Source organism: Ambystoma mexicanum, chromosome 12, assembly GCF_040938575.1.
Source record: "Ambystoma mexicanum isolate Mex_15411 chromosome 12, UKY_AmexF1_1, whole genome shotgun sequence".
Lineage (NCBI taxonomy): Eukaryota > Metazoa > Chordata > Amphibia > Caudata > Ambystomatidae > Ambystoma > Ambystoma mexicanum.
The window spans coordinates 43,008,183-43,030,616 of NC_090936.1; the positions used below are offsets into that span (position 1 = coordinate 43,008,183).

Here is a 22,434-nt window from a genome sequence, read left to right on the forward strand (position 1 = left end):
AGGAAGTTACTATTTCCTGTAGTTGCATTTTACTTCCAGTCAAGCAGATAAGGTAGATGTTGAAGATGTGCACCAACCAGTCTCATTCTTAAATGTTAAACTAACTGCTTATTTTTATTTTCTCCCGCCTGCTTCCTAGGTTTGGCAGTTTCCTTCCAGTTGCTGCACGGAGACATAGAACAAATTCGGAGAGAGTTCATGGCTCTGTTTGCCCGTGGGATCTCTCTTACGAGAAAGCTTGGGTTCTCCGATATTATCATGCCGGGTAGGTAAAATAAAATCTGAACATTTTCTGTACGAAATGCGTTTTTGTGTATGCTTCTGATAGAGGCTGTATAACCGTTTTCATTGATGGGAAGAAAAAGGAAATAGGTGTAAAAAAAGTGTATATTTTTAAGTTGCAGAACAGATATCATTTGTGCTATGCCGTAGAAATGTGTGCTAGCTCTGATGGGGTGGAACATCCACTCACAATCCTCACTGGGTCTTAGACAGTGGCGCAGGTGTGCACAGTGACATTTGCAGCCTTGCGCAACACACATCTAATTAAACCACAGAAAAACATGTGCACAGGTCTTAATGAAGTCTCAATAAGCAATCTGCACAATATTAAAATTGCTCAGGTTCTTCAAGGTATATTGTTGTATTACTTTTTTTATAATCAGTCTTGTAATTATTGAGTTTATATTTTTCGGAATAATTGCTACTGCTGTTATGTAGCATTAGTTGCACATCATCATCCGCAGGCATCCTGGACCATGCATGTGCCTAATATTTAGGAGTTAGAGGTGCACACACTGTAAGGGGCTCATGGGGACAACAGTAAAGACAGACACAAGTGATAACAGTTCAAGGGTGTTTATTAAACTGTAAAAATGGGTCAGATAAGCGCCTAATCTAAACCTAAATCTACGATGAGAGCAAGCTAGAACCATCAAATAATAACAACGCAGTCCTAGTGGCGTCTTGTCAAATAAAAGGGCCTTTTACTTAAAAGGAAATATTGCCTATCCTTACAGCTAATTTCAAAAAGAGTGTGGGATAATGTTCACAAGAAAATTAAGAAGTGTTCACAAATTATGTCCGGATTTTTTAGCCAGGGGTCTCCCTCCCCCACGTTAGTAGCACGGGACAAGGCAGGACCTTTGATCACAGCAGACTCCTGGGCCTCGCCAACACGAGGTTACAGTTCCTTTCAACGATGCCAGAACCTTCTGGGGCCAAGTATCTTTCTGGCAAAGTCTCTTGCTGAACCATAAACAATAAACACAACAAAAGTATCCTTTGGTAATCTTTCACGTTGGGCGATTACTCTTCGCCCCTTGAATCCACCTCAGCCGGGCTCCGATCCTTCTTGCAACGCTAGCCTCCTTCAATCGGGTTCACTACGGCCTTTCACTCAAACACCTATCATTCAACAGTCTGAATGTCTTTTTAACCAACTATCTATTGTGGACATCCCTCAGCCGGGTTCACACTTGTCATCACAATGTTCTTGGGCATATTACTGTTTACCCTCAACTCGCAGGCATCCCTCTGCCGAGTTCACAATCGCCAGTTTCCCAGTTCAATCAGTTTTCTCTGATGTGTCAAAGAATTTTGAGTGTATGAGGGGTTTTGCCTCACCCTCGTAGGACCACTTGACACTTGACACTAGCCTCTCCTATGGCCTCTTGGTTTTCATAGTTTCAACAAAACAACACAACCCAAAAAAGGCTTCAGAGTCCTTCGAATGAGCGTCCCTGTGACACCGGACCACTCTGCGTCTGAACCTTTTACTAAGGTTTTTTTCAAGTTCAATTACTCAAGTTCTTTGTTCAACAAGGTTGCCACCTGCAACCTTGAGCCCAGCACAGTTCGGTTTTACTATCAGTCTTCTCCGACTCACCGGCTGTGCTGAACTGTTGGAGTTTCTTTCACAAAAGTTCGTAAGGGTCTCCCTCTTCCAGGCTCGGATCCTTCTCATAAAGTTCACCAGGTTCAAAAAGGGCCTCCCTCTTCCGGGCTCGGACACCTCTGCCAAGGTTCACAAGGAAGACTTACCTCCGCCTGGCTGGAGTCTCCTCTCACACCTCACAGTTTTCAAAAGAAAAGGTTTTGTGACTTGCAGTCCCAGAATACACTGTCAGGATTTTGCTCTGGCTTCTCAGCTCCCCAAAATGGCATTTGGCATTGGGAGCTGCAGGAGCTAAAAGGGGATACTCTGCTGGGGCCAGGGTCTCTCCTGCTGACCCTCACAGACCTGGGTTCGCCTGTCTGGCCCAGGGGAGTAGTCCTGTTGTTGGTACTGCCAGGCAACCCCAGCTGCCCTAGGACTTGCCTTCTGGAGATACAGCTCCCTCTGTACAGTGCAGTATCTCCTAGACTCACAGGCCCAGTGTCAGGGCGATTTTCTCCTCCAGGTCTCCCAGGGTCTCTGCACCTCTTCTGGTCTTCCTCTGGCTTCGTGCACCTTCCACCATCCCCATCTCGATCAAAGTGTGGTTTTCTGCCCAGCCTTTTATATTTCCTGGGAGTTTTAACTTGGGACCAGGTGTGAGCAGTTGTGAAGGGAGGCCTGACTTTGCCTGGCCTGATTACTGGGACAGTCTGCTGGGTACAGGAAGGAGTCTGTTTTCTGTGTCTGACAAAGTTTTCTGTCAGTAATCTTTATCCTCCCGATCCCACTGTTCCTCGTCTCAGTGTTTACATGATAAGGGGTGGGGTGTGGGGGGGGGGCAGCTGGAAAGTCTTTAAATCTTGCACAGTAGGATGTGGAAGAGGTTTGAAAAGAAAGGGGATATTGCGTCTCACCCTCAGGAACTTGATCCAACGGCGATGGCCGTGTCCTGGCCACCTGGATGATAAATCCCTGGGGATCAGTATGCGAGACATCCTCTGGTTTCTCACAACAAACAGGTGACATATATGTAGCAAGAATGATGCTAGTTCACACATACAATGATTACAGGGCTGGACAGCACATGCATTTCATCAAATGATCATAAGCATGTCTAACTGGGAAGGCTCTCCACTTGAACCTTGATAATTTAATGAGACTGGCAAGGGAAAATACATAAGATTCTGGTCTGCCTTCACCATCTTCACACAGAGAGATACATAATGGTTTTGTGATGTCATCATACCCAGAAGACAGTGTGTGAAATAACCCAACCTGTTTTGTATGAAATATAACGTTGTATCTCGGTTAGGCAGGAACTGGTATTTTATAATGCAAAATAATTTGTATCACAGGGAAATCATGCTCTTCCTGTGTTTTCAACTACAACTCCCACCATCCCTAGTCAGTGTAGTCAATGGTGAAGGATCATAGTGCAAAACATCTGGAGAACCGCACATTTTTTTTAAACGTGGTTTTATTCTCATTTTTCAACCAGTATCAAGACATACACCAGCAGTTAGCCAACACACAGTTTCTCGTCTGACCAAGTAGGTGCTGACAATCATGAACCCTGGATTACAAGTCCAACAGCCTTTTTAAACCCATCATAACTTTATTAGTGTATTGTAAACTTGACCCAATGCTCCAACCACAAGACAGGCAAGACTATACTGCACTGATGATCCCTAATAAGGGTGAAACCAGGTATATAATTGTCTGGCAGCCTTGCAAAACGTCTGTCTTGGGTTGACAAAGTTATTCATAAAGTAGCACTGCCATGTAAAACAAAGGCAATTTCCTGCAGAAAAAGGTTAGAATTTGGGCTAATTTGCATACCCACAATGCCTTGCTGATGTGGCTCTAAACTTGAGGAGAACTTCCCCCGATGGCTACTGGGTGCAGTTGTGGCCTGTGTGACTTGGCTCAAGTGGATTATCCTACAGTCCAAACATAAAAAGACTTGGTCAAGGCTGCTCCTATTTTTGCTCCTTGGTAGGTCCTCCTGAGGTCATAGGGATCACACAAGATGTGTCAAGCTCTTGTTACCTGACACGTTTGTTGGCATTGCTTTCCCCTTCAGTTGCGTGCAAATAGCGATGACGGTCCCGTCAAATGTCTTTGGGGTTAGCAATGTTACATACATTAGTTTCAAGTTTGCACCCCCAAACCATATGTGACATCCATTCGGAATGCCTTGGGGCACCTACTTCACATCCAGCCCATCTCGATCCTCTGACTAGCTAACAGCAGCGCTATTCTCATAAATGTGTTACATTCCCCTTCCTCTATGAATTGATTGATTGATTGATTGATATTTTATTTCTGTCGCACTCGTACACAAGTGTTTCAGAGTGCGACAAGGCAAGGGAGGGGAACATGGGAGAACAAAACAGCGATCTTACTAGGCCCAGTGACATTGAGAATGCATGCAAGTGCATGGGAGAGGGTGAGAGGAAAAGTGCATGGAAGGAGGGAGAAGTGGAAAGTGCGAAGCAGAGGAGAAACAGATAAATAACAATAAATAAATAATAAAGTCAACAAACTGTGGTAATGCAGCAAGCAATTTGCAAGTGCTAGGTTTAAGGCAGCAGACAGGGTAGGTTTGATAAGTGCAGGAAAAAAAAGTGGGGGCTGTATGGGTACAGATACAGACCCCAGTGCAAGGGGTGGCCCGGTGACAGGGTGAGCAGGTACCTGGGCCCGAAGGACAGAGGGTGGCCAGGTGCACAGTGCCAAGAGAGAACAGATCAGCAGGGGAGAGCGGGAGCGAAGGCAGAAGAAAAGAGGAAGGTCTTGAGGTGCTTCCGGAACCGGAGATGGTTCTCCTCAAGTTTTAGAGTGGCAGGGAGGCTGTTCCAGAGGGAGGCCCCAGCCGAAGACAGAGATCTACCCCCAGCTCGTTTCTTTGCAAAACGACTGACCCTGAGGGAGTTGGAGTTAGAGGAGCGAAGAGCTCGAGAGGGGAGGTATTTGCAGAGGGATAGCTGAAGGTATTTTGGAACCAGGCCCCAGAAAGCTTTGTGGACAATGCAGAGGGTTTTGAATTTAATCCTTGCATCCACTGGGAGCCAGTGGAGAGATTTCAGAGCTGGAGAGATACGATCCCAGGGCTTGAGGCCAAGGACAAGTCTCGCAGTCCTGTTCTGGATTAGTTGCAGAGGGCGGAGAGTAGAGGCAGGTAGATTTAGAAAGAGGCTGTTACAATAGTCCAAGCTAGAGAGAACCAGAGCTTGGGATACCATGAGCTTCTGGGGGAAGGAGAGGAAAGGCAGGGTACCTCTGAGGAGGTGCAGTCGGAAATTTGACTTTTTAGGGCCCTCAGAGATGTGGGCGGAGAAGGAAAGGGTGGAGTCAAAGATGACCTCGAGGTTCTTAGCCTCGCAGGTGGGGGTAGGAGGAGGGCCAAGGGAGCCCGGCCAGAGAGTGAGGGGAAAGGATGGTGACGGTGTGCCGATGAGGAGGATCTCCATCTTGCTGGCATTCAGACAAAGATCATTGGCGGAACACCAATCTTGAATGGCAGTTAGGCAATCGGAGATGAGAGAGGGAGAGGAGGTGACAGAGGGCAGCCTGAAAATGAATTGTTAAGTGTTGGCTTGTTTTGTCTTCTGTTTTTTTTTAAAGGTTGAACAAACCAATAAAAATATTTTTTTTTAAAAAAGAAAATGAGTTGTGTCGTCAGCATAGCACTGGAAATTTGAGCAGAAAGTGGCAATGCAGTGGGCGAGAGTTGCCAGGTATTGGTTGAAAAGCCATTGCGAGAGGTTAGACCCCTGGGGAACACCACAGGTAGAGAGAAAGATAGATGAAAGGAAGGACCCAAGTTGGACCTGGGAGGGTCGATCTGAGAGGAAAGAGGTCATCCAGGCCAGAGCCTGATCAGTGATACCCAGGTTTTCACGGAGACGGTTGAGCAGAATGGTATGGTTGACCGTGTCGAAGGCAGAAGAGAGATCAAGGAGGATGAGGACAGAGGGAATGTTAGAGTGAAGGTTGGAGAGCAGATCTTCACGGATGTTCAGGAGAGCAGTTTCCGTGCTTCTGGCAGCTCTGAAGCCAGACTGGTGGTCATGGAGACAGCACAGTAAACATCACCTAAGAGAGCAAAGCACGGAGCAGCCAATAATATGTCTGAGTGTATCTAGTATTTCTCCAGCATTGGATCTTTCATAGATTCACATGCTTGAATATTCCCCATCATCAGACCAGGAATCCTCTGTGATTTAAAAAATAATTATATATATATATATATATATATATATATATATATATATACATTATTTCCCATAGGAAAAGGCAATAAGGATTTCCCATGATGTCTAATGAGACATTCACATGTGTAGTCCCTCCACCTCACTTTGGTCCTTTATGAACCCAACCAATGAGGTGGCAGGGCTTAAGCTCCACCCCAGGGAGCCATCTTCAGATTTTTCACCGCGTCTCACTGACAGGGGGAATCCTCTCAGCTCTCCGAGCTTTCATCTATTTGTTCATATTTAGCTGTTCAAGCTATAACTTGAATTCCACTTTTTCGATTTCATCTAGTCAAAGACTATCATCTGAGACTTTCTGGGCTCAGAAAGGACAATTATTCAACCTTCTTTCGTCGAGTAAAGACCACCTTGGCACCATGGCCGAGGAGACAGGAACTGTCAAAAAGCCCTCTTTGTTCAAAGATTGCAGCCAATGCAGGAAGAAGTTGGTGTACATGAGGGATCCCCAGGAACAGTGCATTTACTGTTTATATCTGCATGATATTCATCAATGTGAGATCTGCAAAACATTTACCAACAAGGCACTGCAAGACAGGCACATAAAGCTGCTGTTACATCTGGAGCCCAAGTGCCACTCTTCGGATGAAGAATCTTCTAAAACAGCCCCTATAACATCTCACAAGGTAACAGAGAGACACGTTTCTAAGAGAAGGGCCTCTTCAGTGGAAAGGGGAATCTCCCCACCTCACAAGAGGAGGTCAAAGGTTGAGAAAAGCTACCTTACGCCTTCCTTAAGCTCTGTGGATCTAAAAAGCCATCATAATGAAGGAAAAACAACATCAAAAGGTAAGGCAACGGCATCTAAACCTTCATCTGGGGGAAGAGCCATATACGGTACCGCCATCAACGAGCGGTAGTAGGAACAAAAGTTTGTCGACCCCCAAACCGTCCACGAAGGAAAACCCATCCACGACAACGTTAAAAAGGCCCTCGTCGACGAGCAACTCCACCCCAATCGTCGACGACGAAAGAATCGCCAAGGAAGGCGAGGGAAAAACATCACTCGTCCACGAAACTCTCGTTGATGAAGCCAACAACGCATCATTCGTCCAGGAAACCCTTGTCGACAAAGCCACCAACACTCGCGTTTACGGAAAAGATTAGACCAGAAAAGCTGCCCATGAGTGTCTCGTTAACAGCAAACCCACTGGGGAAACCAGAAATAAGTTTAAGGACACAATCCCCTCCACTACAGGAGGACAGAAAGAGCCTGTAACAATCCAGTTATCACCAATTAAGGATATGGTGGAGTTACCAGTTATTATTCTGCGAGATAATATTCTGACATTGAAGATATGGGTGAACAGCTCACTCATACTCCGAAAGAAAATAGTCTACCATGGTATGCTATCACTGATCCTTTTGATCCTACACTGATGGAATCCATGCAGTGAATCATAGAGGAGTTCAACAGACGCAAAGAGCTCAACTCTTGGGGCCCTCTGCTTCCAGACATAGGGATGCATCCACAAGCTCAGTGGGCACAAGGTCTCCACAAAGAGACAGGTCACCTCAACACACTACGCCTAAGGGCTCTCCCACTAACAGTAGACCCCGTAAACATGCACTATCTCCTGAGCCGCTGCACAGGCCCAGGGACAGACCACTATCGTGCAGTGCTTCACCGACAAGAGTCTCACCTCTAAGGTTCACACCTCTACCAAGGAGAACTTCACCATCAAGGGATCCAACGACGGTACCCTCCACTGTGTCAGTTTTGGATTGGCAGGTGGACTCATTCAGGGACTTCACGGACACAGAAGAACCAGAGGAAGGAGAGATCACACAGGACCCCCCAGACCAGCATAGCGAATGGGATGACAATGTGATAGAAAAACCACGAAAGCGAGATTCCACAGGGGAAATATCGCCTCCTGATGACTTAGTTTCTTTCCACACCATAATTGCCAAGGCAGCAGACCTTTTCAAAATACAAGTGACTTCAGAGGAAAAGAAGTCGGTGCTCTACGAGCACAGAGATAAACGAAGGAGGACTTTCACAACTATCACACTGTTGGATACGATTTGGGATGCAGGGGTAAGGATTCTCTCTACCCCTCTATCTACACCTGCCTTGGTATCATGACCAGAAAAGAAATATAAGGCTCTAGATACAGCCCCTCTATGCCTAAGGGGACACACCAAACCCGACTCAGTCATCACTGTCGCTACGCGAAAGAAGTTTGCAAACCCCTCGTCACCACTTAGAGTGCAACCAGACAAGGAAGGCCGAAAACTCGACGCCATGGGCAGAAAGGTCTTGTCATTGGCACCTCTAACTATCAGGGCAGCTAATGCCTTATTACAGAACTCTGGCTATGTATGTCAAAACTAGCCAAACATCTGCCGGCAGAGTTTCAGGAGGAGAGGCAAAATCAATAATAACCGATGGGGAAGCCAACTCTGATCACATGACCGACACAGCTGTAGATGTCCGACACAGCTGTAGATGTCTCCGAATCAGGTTGTTGACAAATGGTCCATGGAACAGTCCTTAAAAGGCAGGCCTGGATGAAGGCAACCAATTTTAGGCCAGAAGTACAGGCACAAATCTTGGATATGCCCTTTGACGGACAAGATTTATTTGGCAAACAAAAAATGACGACCATTTAAAAGGTATTAAATCAGACACTGACACAGCCAGAGCTATTAGCTCACTAAAGGACAAAGATAAAGATCGCTGCCCCTTTTGGTCTTTTTGTGGCTCACCTGCGAGATATAGGAGATACAACAGGCCGTTGTACAGCCAAAGAACACAAAGCAGTGTGTATCAGGACAATACATTTCAACAATCCACCGCCAGATACAACTCTAAATAAGGCAGGCGTGGTTCTGGCCACTCGAAAACCAAGTCGAAACAAAACTGACAATCCATGTGCATCCCTTCCAGGCCTCACCGCAGTGGAAGGATAAGCCAACACTTCTACTTTTGGCAAGACATTACATCATACTAGTGGGTGTTACAAGTCATACGTGAGGGACACACAATCGAATTCTTAGACCAACCTCCCTCTCTTCAACCTCTACCATACAAAATCCATTCGATGAAACATATAAAAATGGAAATTCGCAACCTCTTACAAAAAGCAACCATAGAACCAGTACCAGTACTAGTAAACCAAAGAGGAAGAGGTTTCTACTCTCATGTTTTTTCCTAACCAAGAAGAAGAACGGCCAGTGGCGGCCAATATTGAACTTAAGGGCGCTAAACAAGTTCCTCAATTCAAAATTACATGCCTTCAAAATGTGCTACCATGGCTAAACAAGAACAACTTTCTAACAACCCTGGATTTGGAAGACTAGTACTTCCATATCCCCATCCATCCAGCACACAGAAGATTCCTCAGGTTCGCAGTGGGAAATGCGTGTTTTCAATTCCGCGTCCATCCCTTCGGCCCAAAGATGGCACCAAGGGTCTTCACCAAATGCCTATCACCACTGGCAGCGAATCTCAGACACACAGGAACTGAGGTTTTTCCACATCTAGACGACTGGCTAATAAAGGCATGCTCGTACAACCTTGAAACAATAGCGGTCGCAAAGACAACGAATCTACTCAAAACTCTAGGTTTTTCCATCAACTAAACCAAGTCCTGCCCAGTACCAGCCAGACCAGCACTCTTCCTAGGAGCAGAACTAAACACCTGCATCCCCAGAGTGCTATACTCTGCAGACAGAATATCCACAATGCTAAAACTAATTTTGTGGTTTCTCGACAATAGCACAGCCCCGGTACGTTCCTTCAAGTCACTCCTGGGCATGATGTCCTTGTGTATATACCTCATACCCAACTGCAGAGTAAGGATGAGACCAGTACAGGAGAACCTGGACCAACAATGGACTCAAGCCTGCGGGTCGTGGGAAGATGTCGTTCAACTTCCACCAGTGTTGCAGAAAGCACTTGACTGGTGGGGAACTCGACACAATCTAACACAAGGGATGCCTTTTCAGGCACCCTCGTCTACACTTCTCCTCAGGACAGACACATCCCTATCCAACTGGGGAGCACACCTAGCCGAACTCCAAACAAAGGGCACGTGGTCAACCACGAGTCTCGACTCCACATCAACATCCTGGAGCTCAGACAATCTGCTGGGCACTGAAAGCCTTTTTATTCATACTAGCAGGACATGTAGTCACAATACAGATGGACAATACAACCTCCATGCACTATACCAACAAGCAGGGAGATACAAGATCAGAGATCCTATCCAGAGAAGCTCAGGTCCAGTTGAAAGCAGAACACCTGCCAGAAATAGACGTTGTCCTAGCAGACAAATTAAGCAGGGATTACTTGACATCCCACAAGTGGGAGTTAGACAAAGTAGAAACTCTGTGGATCTTCCGCATTTGGGGATACCCGGAGATCGATTTCTTCACCACCAGCTGCAACACGAAATGCCCCCTCTTCGCCTTGAGATAACCAGAGACCCAATCACTGGGGGACACATTCTCAATAACTTGGACAGGGCGGTTCCTGTACGCATGCCCAACAACCCAGTTGATAGCACGAGTGCTGCGCAGGATGAAAGAGCAACCGTGCCAGATGATACTCATTGCTACATACAAAGAACCAAAGATTTTTGTAGCTCTCCAGAACTTTTTGTGGCATTCACAGGTCGCACTAAAGGACAGTGCATCTCCAAACAAGGTCTCTCACGCTGGGTGACAAATTGCATCAGCTATTGCCATCAGTCCAGGGGTGACCTGTTCCCTGGACCTCTGACAGCCCACTCCACCAGAGGTAGAGCAGCGTCTGTCGCTTTCCACACAGGAGTAGCGATAAAAGACATATTTAGAGCGGCTACCTGGAGCACGCTACACAGATTCGCCAAGCATTACTGCTTAACAGAAGACACCAATAGGGAATCAGCAGTCGGACAGGCGGTCCTCCGCCACCTGTTTGTTTAAGGTAGGAGCAGCCCATTTCTCCCGCCCTCCCTAGGTATATGTGGCTTATATTAAGTTGCTATACTCTATGGATGCTGAAGTTTAACCTTCATGGTGTAATCCTTTTTGGCATGCTTAACTGCTTGATATTTTATTCAAGCATGTGAATCTATGAATCTATGAAAGATCCAATGCTGGATCAGTCTTAGTTACTTACCTGTATATTTCTCCAGCATTGGTATCTTCCATAGATTCACATGCGCCCACCCGCCTCCCGTGAGAGGCTGCTCCAAGGTCCGGCAGTCATCATATATGTAGTCACTATAGGGCTCAAAATCTGAAGATGACTGCCTGGGATGGCGCTTAAGCTCTGCCACCTCATTGGTTGCGGTCATAATGGACCAAAGTGAGGTGGAGGGACTACACGAGTGAATGTCTCTTTAGACATAATGGGCAATCCTTAGTGCCTTTTCTTATGGGAAATAATGTGTATATAAGGGCTTCAGATCCTTTTATACACACCTTTTTCCATATTCACTTTCTTATTTTACGTGAATTACATAGATATTAGAATCTAAGACCTTGGATCGAAGTTCTATTGTTTACTTATCAATGCAAAAAGCATACTATCCAAGAAATATGACAAATGTTTTTTCCATGATGTATATCAGGACACAGCTAGACGAGGTTTGCCGCATCCTAAAACGTCACATTGTTAAAACTTTCGGCATAAGCACCTTATCTCTTACTGGCCGAATTAATTATCTGAGTATTGGGAAAGGTTTGACTATCCTAAATTAATGATATTCATATTCCCACTTGGGTAATCAAGCTACAATTAAATTTTAGGTTGCACAGACATATTGTTTGATATTTAATTATACCCTGATTTATGGGCAATTTTAGGGAATATTTTTATTCTTTATTATAAAGATCATGAATAGGATCACAATTTTAAAGTGAGGCACTAGCACTTTATTGCAATCCATTTTATAAGAATGTATTTTTATTGACAACATATGTCTGTTCTCATTGTTGCACTGTGCATGAATAATTCTTATGATGTTCAGATAGGCTGCAGCAGTATTTTATTCTATTTTGTCATAAACAACAGTACTGTGTCCAGATATGCGCATTGCTGAGATTCCACTATGGATATAATCTGTAATTTTAGATAAAATGTGTATTTATTTATGTATGGAATTCCATCTCTGCATCTATTCCCATGTTATGCATTACAAAGTGAACTGAACCCGTTCTAAAATGGCTGCCTGCTTTGCAAGCAGCCAGTAAGTCCCCTTTTCACTGTTTAGTAACTGTTTTGGTGTGTTTAAAATCTGGGCTCCAATGACTGGGAAGAGTAACCGTGAACAAGCCACAGGAGTGTGGCGAAACGCGTCGGTCAGCCTCTTACACCTTGGGAAGCCTTTTTGTTTTTAACTGCCATGATTAAATAAAACTTTTTTCTATTTTTGCATATCTTTGCAAGTGCAGTTATTTTCAAGTTCCCGAAGCCTCATCTTTCAGCAAATTGTAGCCGTGGATTGGTACTATTCCAGGTTGTTGGGAGTGCAGCTCCATACAGTGAAGGCTTTTCTGCCTTATCTTGGGTAAATGTGTGTATATATATATATATATATATATATATATTTCGAGTGGTTTGTGTCCTCCAACGTATTCCTCATCTTAGATGTATTCCATCCAGCTTTGCTGCTCTTCGGAAATTTTTTTGGCAGAGGGCGCCGTGCGTCTGTCGTCGAGTCGATGGTCCCTCGAAGCCTCCGTTGAGGGTGACGTCATCAGGTGTATAAGTAGCACGCGCGGCGCCTGTTGGCCTCAGTTCCGTTTTTCCGCAGTTACGTTGCTTCGGACATTCGGCGCGCCTCGAGTTCTGTCAAGAAATATAATATAACGAGAAGTAATTATGTCCTCGTCATCGACGCCGACCATGACCCCGAGATCGGGTTTTAAGAAATGCAAGTCGTGCGGCTCAAAAATGAGGTGCGGGTCCATGATCGATGAGTGTTTGTGATGTCTCGGGGAAGGCCACGACATGGGGGCTTGTTCGAAGTGTCAGGCGATGACGGGGAAGGCCTTGCAAGAAAGGAGAGGAAAGCTACAGTAGGTCGGAAGGATCAAAAAGCCTCTAGTGTCGAGTCGAGACCCCATGGGGAAAAATCTCCTCGACGTGAAAGGCATCGATCTAGATCCCGAAGCGATTCTCATCGCTCGTCGTCTTCGTCGAAAAAGTCGAAGAAACGACGCCATAGGTCTCCCTCCACCTCGTCGTCAGACGAGTCTCCGAAAATGAAATGCCCCACAAAACATTCGTCTACCGAAGAGTGGGAAGCATTCAGGGTCAAAATGATGGAGGTGTTTGAGAAGGCGAAGCCTCGGTCCGTGCCTTCTTCGGAAGCCGGCCGGGAGCGTCATCGCTCCGACACTCGCACGCCCTCGAGCCCGGGTGATCGTAAAAGGAAGGATAGGGAACCTTCCAGGACGCCGAGCGATACAAGCTCGAGTCGAGTCGATCGCTTGAGGTCACCAACGCCGTCTGAGACCTATCACACCTCGAAGGGAAAACCGTCGAAGACCGCCTGGACGCCCTCGAAGCAGACCCTGTCGACGACCACTATGTCATCGACGCCGTCGACGCCTTTATCGACGTCGACGCCAAAACCCTCGGCGCCAAAGACTCCAACCAAGCCAGGGCAGCCAGAAAAAGAGAAGGAAAAAGTTAAAAAACATGTAATTCCTTCAGAGCCTCGTACTACACCTCTTCCAGAGAAGGTTTTCAAGCCTCTCCCTAGGAAGGAGGTTTTCAAATCCTTGACTTCAATTTTTGAGGAACAGGAGAGATCAGAGGAGGAAAATGTACCTTTTGGATTGGAGTATGGAACCCCAAATGTCCCAGAATGCTTGATCTCAGAGGAAAGCAGAATGAGGGATTTGGTGGAGTTTTTACACAATGCAAGTGGCATTGACACCTCTCCTGAGAATGACTTCGGTAGAACAGATCCAGGAGAGCATGCCAGTCCATCTTACCGTCAGTTAATGACCATGGTGATAGATTACTTGGGATGGGCTAGACCACCAGCCTAATTCGTCCAGGACGATTTAACAGACATATTGGACCATGGTCCCACTGAAGACCCAGTACTACCTTTTCATGTAGCCTTCCAAAACAGGGCGGCCAAGAATTGGGAAACTCGGATTCTATTCCTCCGGTAAATAAATCCCTCGCATCAAAATACCACCCAGCCAGTAGCGACCCCGGCTATCTAGCAAAACATCCAACTCCCGAGAGTTTGGTCAAACAGGCAGCCACAGCTTCCAACAAACTTGCGTACCCGTCTATCCCTCCAGACAGGGACGATAAGCGTGTGGATGGTTGGGCACGGAAGGTATTTTCAGCCGGGAGCATCGCATTAAAATCTGCCAACTCCACATGTGTCTTGGCAAAGTTTCCGTACACTCTATGGGAGTGCATCGCAATGGCGGCGGAGCACATACCATAAGGGGAAGAAAGGGAAGGTTTCCTAGCCATCGTTAGAGATGGAAAGGAGGCCATGCAGGAATCCCTTCAATCTGGATTGGACTCTGCAGATAGTATAAGCAGGTTCATGGGCACTAGCACGGTAATGTGCAGGTTTGCGTGGTTACGGAAGTCGGGTATTGCACTGGATGTACAGAACCGCCTCCTGAACATGCCTTTTGACGGGTCTCACCTTTTTGGCAACAAGGCTGACAAGAGCCTTGAGAGGTTGCAGACCTCAAAAGCAGCAGCAAAATCCTTAGGAGCTGCTATTAGGCAACCTCAGCCTTTTCGTGCGCAAGGGCAATCATGGAGGGGACGATCCTATCGTTATTACACCTCATACGGGAAGACGAGAGGAATGGCCAGTCACAGGGGCCAAAAAAAGGCCACTCGTGGTGGACGAGGAAAACGTGCCATCAGCAGCTGCAACATCCGCCACAAAACCACTTTGAGGACTTGCACCACAAAACAAATGTAGGAGGCAGGCTCTCGCAGCATCTGCAAGAATGGCGAGCCATTACATCAGATGTTTGGGCTCTAGAAATAATAGCCCAAGGCTATTGCCTTCCTTTTCTAAAGCAACCTCAAAGCAATCCACCAGGGAGACACCCGTTGAAACTTTCAAACCCGCTCCTACAGCAGGAAGTTCTAACCCTGCTGGAGAAAGGTGCTATAGAACCAGTACCTGCAGCGGAGAGGAACAAGGGTTGCTACTCCCCGTATTTGTTTATCCCCAAAAAGAACGGAGGACTGAGACCCATCTTGGACTTAAGAAACTTGAACAAGTTCCTCAGGAAGGACAAGTTCAAGATGGTTACCCTTTCTCAGATCCTTCAGGCCCTTCAACTCCAGCACTGGTTGGTGTCATTGGACCTCCAGGATGCTTATTTTCATGTGACATTTCATCTCAAACACAGAAAATACCTGAGGTTGGTAGTTGGCGACTCACACTATCAGTTTCGAGTCCTGCCATTCGAGTTGACCTCTGCCCCGAGGGTCTTCACCAAGTTAATGGTAGTGGTAGCAGCGCACCTCAGGAGAGGGGGGATTCATGTCTACCCCTACCTGGACGATTGGTTGATCAGAGCGTGCTCTGCCGAGCAAGCACTGGATCATCTGAAAGTCACCTGCCACTTCCTCCACAAACTGGGCTTCTCCCTATATTTCAAGAAGTCACAGATGACACCTTCCCAACAGCTTCAGTACGTAGGAGCTATATTAGACACATCCTTGGGAAAGAGCTCGCCTCCCAAGTCGAGGGCTCAAGACATTCTTCAGATGGTTTCCAAATTCCAAAATGCCCAAAATCTCCAGGCTTACGACTTTTTAAGGTTGCTCGGCCTCATGGCATCCTGCATCTTTCTGGTACCAGAGGCACGCTTGAGGATGAGATCCCTTCAATGGGCCCTGAAGACTCAGTGGTCCCAGTTCTCTGGTCAAATGACAGATCTTCTTCAGATTCCGAACAGGGTCAGACAAGACCTTCTATGGTGCACCTGTACAGAGAACATCCTAAAAGGAGAACCTTTTTGGCAACCATGGCCGGAGATCACAGTAGTGACGGATGCCTCACTCCTGGGGTGTGGAGCTCATGCCAACAATTTGACACTCAGCAGTCGTTGGTCTCCATCATAGTCGTAACTACATTTCAACCATTTAGAGCTGAGGGCAATCAGACTAGTGCTGAAGGCCTTCCTGCCATCTGTCAGGGGAAAGAATGTCCTGATAATGACGGACAACACAGTGGCCATGCACTACCTAAACAAAAGAGGAGGCGTGGGGTCACTACCCCTGTGCAGAGAGGCAATGCAGCTCTGGTATTGGGCGATTCAGGAGGGAATCTCTTTAACGGCAATTCATCTAGCCGGGGAAGAGAATATGACGGCAGATGCTCTGAGCAGGCAGCACGGTATCCCACAAATGGAAACTGGCTCAGGAAGTAATTTAAGAGATCTTCGCCTTTTGGGGAACCCCTCAAGTAGACCTGTTTGCAACCAGAATCAACCGAAAATGCGAAAGGTATTGCTCAAGGGAATTTCCCCCGAGAGGAGCCCCGGGGGACACGTTCGTGGTGGAGTGGAATTTCCCACTATTGTACGCGTTCCCTCTGATTCCCGTCATTCCTCAGGTCATCAGGGGGCTGAGAAGGTTTTGGAGCCGCATGATCCTTATTGCCCCGGATTGGGCCAGGAGAACGTGGTACCCGGACCTTCTAGACATGTACATCTGCCCTCCAGTACGTCTTCCTCAGAGAGAGAACCTTCTCTCTCAAATGGAAGGTCAGGTTCTCCATCCAGAGGTCAAAATGCTCAACCTTCATGCTTGGTATCTGAAAGGCTGAGATACAGGGATTGGAACCTTCCAGATGACGTTATGGAGGTGTTGCTTTCGGCAAGAAGACCAGCAACAAAGTCTCTATACCGTTGCCGTTGGAAAAAGTTTTGCAACTGGCGCAGAGAAAAGAATGTCGATCCTTTTCTATGTTCTATTCCGTAAGTATTATCAACTTCTGACCCTAGCACATAGAGGTCTGAATATTGGAACAATAAAAGGTTAACTTGCGGCGCTTTCCATTTTCAAGTGCTCATCAGAAGAATGCTCCTACTTCAAAATTCCTTTGATAATACAATTCTTAAAAGGGCTCAATAATGTGTTTCCTCCTCACCCATTTCAATTACCGATTTGGGATCTAAATTTAGTCCTAAAATTCTTGATGTGTGCTCCTTTTGAGCCTATGCACACGTGTCCATTAAGATTACTAACGTGGAAAACAGCCTTCTTGGTTGCTCTAACATCAGCAAGAAGAGTGAGCGAATTGCAGGCACTGTCTTCTGGGCCACCCTATACTGTGTTCCATAAGGACAGAGTTGTGTTGAGGGTAAAACCATCATTTTTACCGAAAGTAATATCTGATTTTCATTTGTCAGAAAATTGTCTTACCCGCATTCTATCCTCCACCCCATCCTTCGAAGGAGGAGGAAAGATTACACAGGTTGGACCTGAAAAGAGCTTTAAGCTTTTACATCTCTAGACTTTCCAGACTTAGAGTGGGCAACCAGCTGTTTATAGGTTACACAGGAAGGAAACTGGGTCAATCGGTGACAAAACAGACAATTTCACGCTGGATTGTGCTTTGCATTTCAGAATGCTACAGACTAGCTCAAAAAGACCCTCGGAAGGGTTAAGGGCTCATTCCACCAGAGGCATCGCCTCCTCCATGGCCCTTCAAAGAGGTGTTCCAATAAGATCCTTTTGTGAAGCAGCAACTTGGTCTTCGCTACAAACCTTCTCAAAATTCTATAACCTGGATGCTTCCCACTCTAGGGAGCTAGCTTTTGGAAAAGCAGTACTATACTCAGCCATCTAAGAGTATCGAAAAATCTACCCCCTCCTCCAGAGGAATTGTCCATACTGCTTTGGGAGACTATCTAAGATGAGGAATACGTTGGAGGACACAATCCACTCGAAGACCAAGTTACTTAACAACTGGTAACGTTCTTTCGATTGGATGTTCCTCCAACGTATTCCTCATCGCCCTCCCAGCCTACCCCTCTGTAGATTTTTCCGGGTTATTGCCATCTCAAATCTCGCAAGGCTCATACCTGTCTGCCGGCACAATCTACACAGTACAAGATCTAAGATGAAAAGGGGGAAAAACAGAACTGAGGCCAACAGACGCGCGTGCTACTTATACACCCGATGACGTCACCCTCGACGGCGGCCTTCGAGGGGCCATCGACTCGCTGCACGGCACCCTTTGCCGAAAAAATTTCCGAAGAGCAGCAAAGCTGGATGGAATACATCTAAGATGAGGAATACATTGGAGGAACATCCAATCGAAAGAACGTTACCAGTTGGTAAGTAACTTGTTCATCACTAAAAAAACATTGTTAAGGGGACGTTATGGTTAAGTTGCGCTACTAAAAACCTGTCAAATTCACTGAAAACAAATTTACAAACATGACATTATGGTTCGCAGTAAAACCAAAAAACCCCTGAAATTTGCTAGTTATGGTACGCTAAGCAACCATAACTGCCCGCACCACTGTGCACTGCTAATAGTAACACCCAGGACATCAAAGATGACATCACAAATGTCATTGATGACACCGCGCGTGTCCTTCGAACATTTTCAAGGTGCCTCTACACAGCACAGACTGAAAAATTTCCCTTATTATACCCCTCATTTTCTGCATGTACACATGTCCTGAACAAGGCGGCAATGGAGAATACATCATTAACAGTTGCCGCCCAAACAAGTACAGTATTTCAGTCATCTCTTACGCTCTGAACCTCTCCAAGCACTGTAGGTGGTCAGAAGAATTTCTCAAACACCATTTTGCATGGAGAATACATCATTACCACCTGCCGCCCAAACAAGTACAATATTTAACCCATCTCTTACTCTGTGATCCTCCCCACGCGCTGTAGGAGAGCAAAACAGTTTCCGAAACAGCATTTCGCCTCTGGTGGCGATACAGCGCAGTCTTCGGATCAAAGATGTCGGGCGCATCCACACATTCTGACGCACATCACGGCTCGTTGTAGCCAATCGGCGAAGACGTCGCGTGTCCGCGGTCATGACGCCACCCCCCTGGCCAATCAATATCTTGTCCGCGGAGCGAACAGGGAAGTGTGACCGCGGAGCGGACATAGATATCACTATTTTTTTAAGACATATTTTTGAGTCGTTTTAAAGGAAACTACTGGACGTATTGGCACCAAATTCACAAAAGAACGCTTTCGGGACCAAGCCCCTGCCCCTGCCACAACATTGTTGACAATCCGTCCAGCGGTTTGGGCTGTAGGCGTGCGCAAGGTTTTTCCCCCATTCAGTTGTTTTGGAACCCCCCTATAACTTTGCTCCCCCTGGACCAAACATCTCCAAACTTTGCAAAAAAATTCAGAGTACCCCATATACTATTGCAAACTTTGGTGAGGATTCGTCCAGGGGGAGCGGAGTTATAAGCCGCCCAAAAAATGCTCTTCCTATGGAAACAGCAACTTAACCATAACTACACATCCATTACTGTGGCTGTGTAATATATATATATATATATATATATATATATATATATATATATATATATATATATATTTGATATATATATATATATTTTTTTTTTAAATCACTGAGAATTCCCGCTCTGACAACAGGGAATATTCAAGCATGTGAATCTATGAAAGATAACAATGCTGGAGAAATACAGTTACAGGTAAGTAACTAAGACATCCCCAGTATTTCTGGACCTCGGGACATGTCCACCCCATAAAAGTTTGTTGTTGGATATTTACATTTTAGACACTCCCCCCATTGTGCATTGTCAACTCTATGTAGTTGAGTTGTCGTGTAATAGGTGCGATGTAGTAATCGGTGGTTTATGAGACATAGGGCCTCATTACGAGTCTGGCGGTAACCGAGGCGGTAAAACCACCTGGTTACCGCCGGACTAGTATTACCATTCAGCCTCCATGGTTCCCGGAATTACCGGGGCATTACAACCCCGGTTTTCCGGGAATCACGGAGGCGGAATGGTGTTAATCCCCATTCCCATTGAGTCCTATTGGACTCAATGAGAATGGGGATCATGGAAACACCGGCAGCATCTCGTAATGCTGCCGGTGTTTCCTCGTCCGCCTTTCGCCTGCAGGAGTCGGGATCAGGCGGTCCGGAAACAACGGTCGCGGCGGTTTTACCGCCACCGTTATTTCCGGACCGCCTGATTTGTAATGAGGCCCATAGTCTGAGTTGATCGAGATGTGTGAACGTGCACATTTGTAACTAATGCTGATTCGTAAGATCGTTTGGTATATCTGCCCGCCATTTACGGATAGCAGTGTACTCATTGTATTGTATATATACCTGTTTGCATTTGTTCAGTCTAGATATTAGTATAGTTGCTGCTTTGTGTGATGCTTATTACCTCTAGCATGCCAGTGGGGAGAAATTGAGGCAAACTCTCTCCCTTGTATCATGTGGTACCATTTATCGATACCATAACAGCTCCATAAACTACACATGTCCTCATCAAACGAGAAGTCTATCCTTTTTGTATGCAATATATCGAATCTTGGTGTGAAGAGCTGCCTCTCCCCAGTAGATGACACATTTTGGTCCATGCCCATAACGTGTTTTATGAAAATCTTTATTTATTATGCATCATTACCAGAGTTCGCAAGCATAAAACTGTGGCTATGGCTTAATGTGGTCTGATCTCAGCTAATAGTTCTTCTATGTCGGCCCAGTCTTATACATTTCTAGCCATTGTCTCTTAGTGATGATGTCTTTTATAAACATATAACAAATCCCACCCCCCCCCCCTGTATTTAACATAAAGAAAGTAGGATGACCTCAGATAGATTATCGGGCACCTCAGTATTCAGCCTCCTATTGGTCATGTAAAGTGTCTCTGTTATTCTCACAAGACTGACAGGTTCTTAAGCATATTAGGTCTAACATACTGTTGTTCTCTGTCTCGTACAAAATTCATGAAAGGGGAGAGACCGAGAGATATTTTTGGTAAGTCCCTGTAGCCAGAGCACCAACATTTTCCATGAACAATACCCCCCCATACCTTCACCCACCATCATGCTATTAACAGGCCCTCCTCAGTTTTCCATGCTTGGGCTAATGTCATCCTGGCTACTGCTAGTAAGTGTGTGATTAATGTCGCTCAAGGTCCACTAGCCGAGCAGGCCTCTTCGGCTGTTGCCCCTAGCAGCACCGCCAGCAGTGAGTTTGGTAGTTCAGCAACTGCAATCTCCTTAATGTGTGCCAATATATCCTTCCAGTAAAATTGCGTCTTTGGGCGTGACCACCACATATGGCCCAGATCCCCCAGAGCGCCCGCATTTCCTCCCGCAGAGGGGAGACAATTCTGGTTTCATCTTGTTTAAGCGCTGGTGGGTTAGGTACCATCTGTAGCAGATTTTGAATGATGACTCTTTAATGGCTGTACATTTGGAGGCCCTATGTGCTTGAGCCCAGATTTGTCCTGATACCTCTTCTGAGATTTCTATATCCAGGTCTTTCTCCCACCTATCCATATAAAGTAGTCTATCGTTCATCTGATCATTGTCTAGTAGGGAATATAGTTGTGAAACACCCTTTTTTGCCCCACCCTCTTTCTTTGTGATTTCTAGCCCTATCAGTGTCCGTCTGCCAGCTTCTTTTACTGCCTTGTGGGTTATCCAATATCTAATCTGGACATATCTATAACGTTCTCCCTCTCCCACGTGGAACCTAGTCTTGCAGTCTTCAAAACAGGGTGGCTCCCACCCATGGTAAAAATCTATCAGTCTAGGGGCCGAGCGCCCTCCCCATTTGTTCCAAATACTTTGCTCCAGCCTGGGGAGAATTTATTAAAACCCATCGGGATATAGGGACCAAGGCATGGGGTCAGCCCCTTCATTCGCATTGTCTGATCCCATCCTTGTAAGGTGTTTTGGGTGGACTGCAACAATTGCCCTCTAGCCTCCCAAGCCTTCCGTCCCATAAAAGGGGGCATGCTTATTGGTATTATGGTTGTCCCTTGTTCTACTTGGCACCATCCTTTCCTGGATTGCCCTCTGCCCAGTGTAGCATGGGTGCTATTTGTGCTGCAAGTATTGTTAAGGATTCTAATCGGGCGCCACACTCCGGACCAGGACTCTTGCCCTAAGCCTAGGATGTATCGCTCAATTAGAATACTTTTTCTTTATTTCCTAGAATTCGGATTGAGCTGGTACCCAACCAGTCTCACACCCCCTTTTACAAATACCCTGGGTCCCAATGGACCATGAACCAGGCCGGTTGGTGGGAATACAATATTTATTTATTTTGATTCAAAGAAAATCACACAATTTTAATA

At 46.1% G+C, this 22,434-nt stretch overlaps 1 protein-coding gene across 4 annotated transcripts in view; it reads left to right on the forward strand.

The window, feature by feature from the left end:
* DOCK4 (dedicator of cytokinesis 4) overlaps nt 1-22,434 on the forward strand; it is a 2,129,281-nt gene that overhangs the window by 738,604 nt on the left and 1,368,243 nt on the right. For all 4 annotated transcript variants that reach the window (XM_069627915.1, XM_069627916.1, XM_069627917.1 and 1 more), the window contains exon 13: nt 140-265. In XM_069627915.1, the coding sequence (XP_069484016.1) occupies nt 140-265 (126 nt within the window). The remainder of the gene's footprint in view (nt 1-139; nt 266-22,434) is intronic.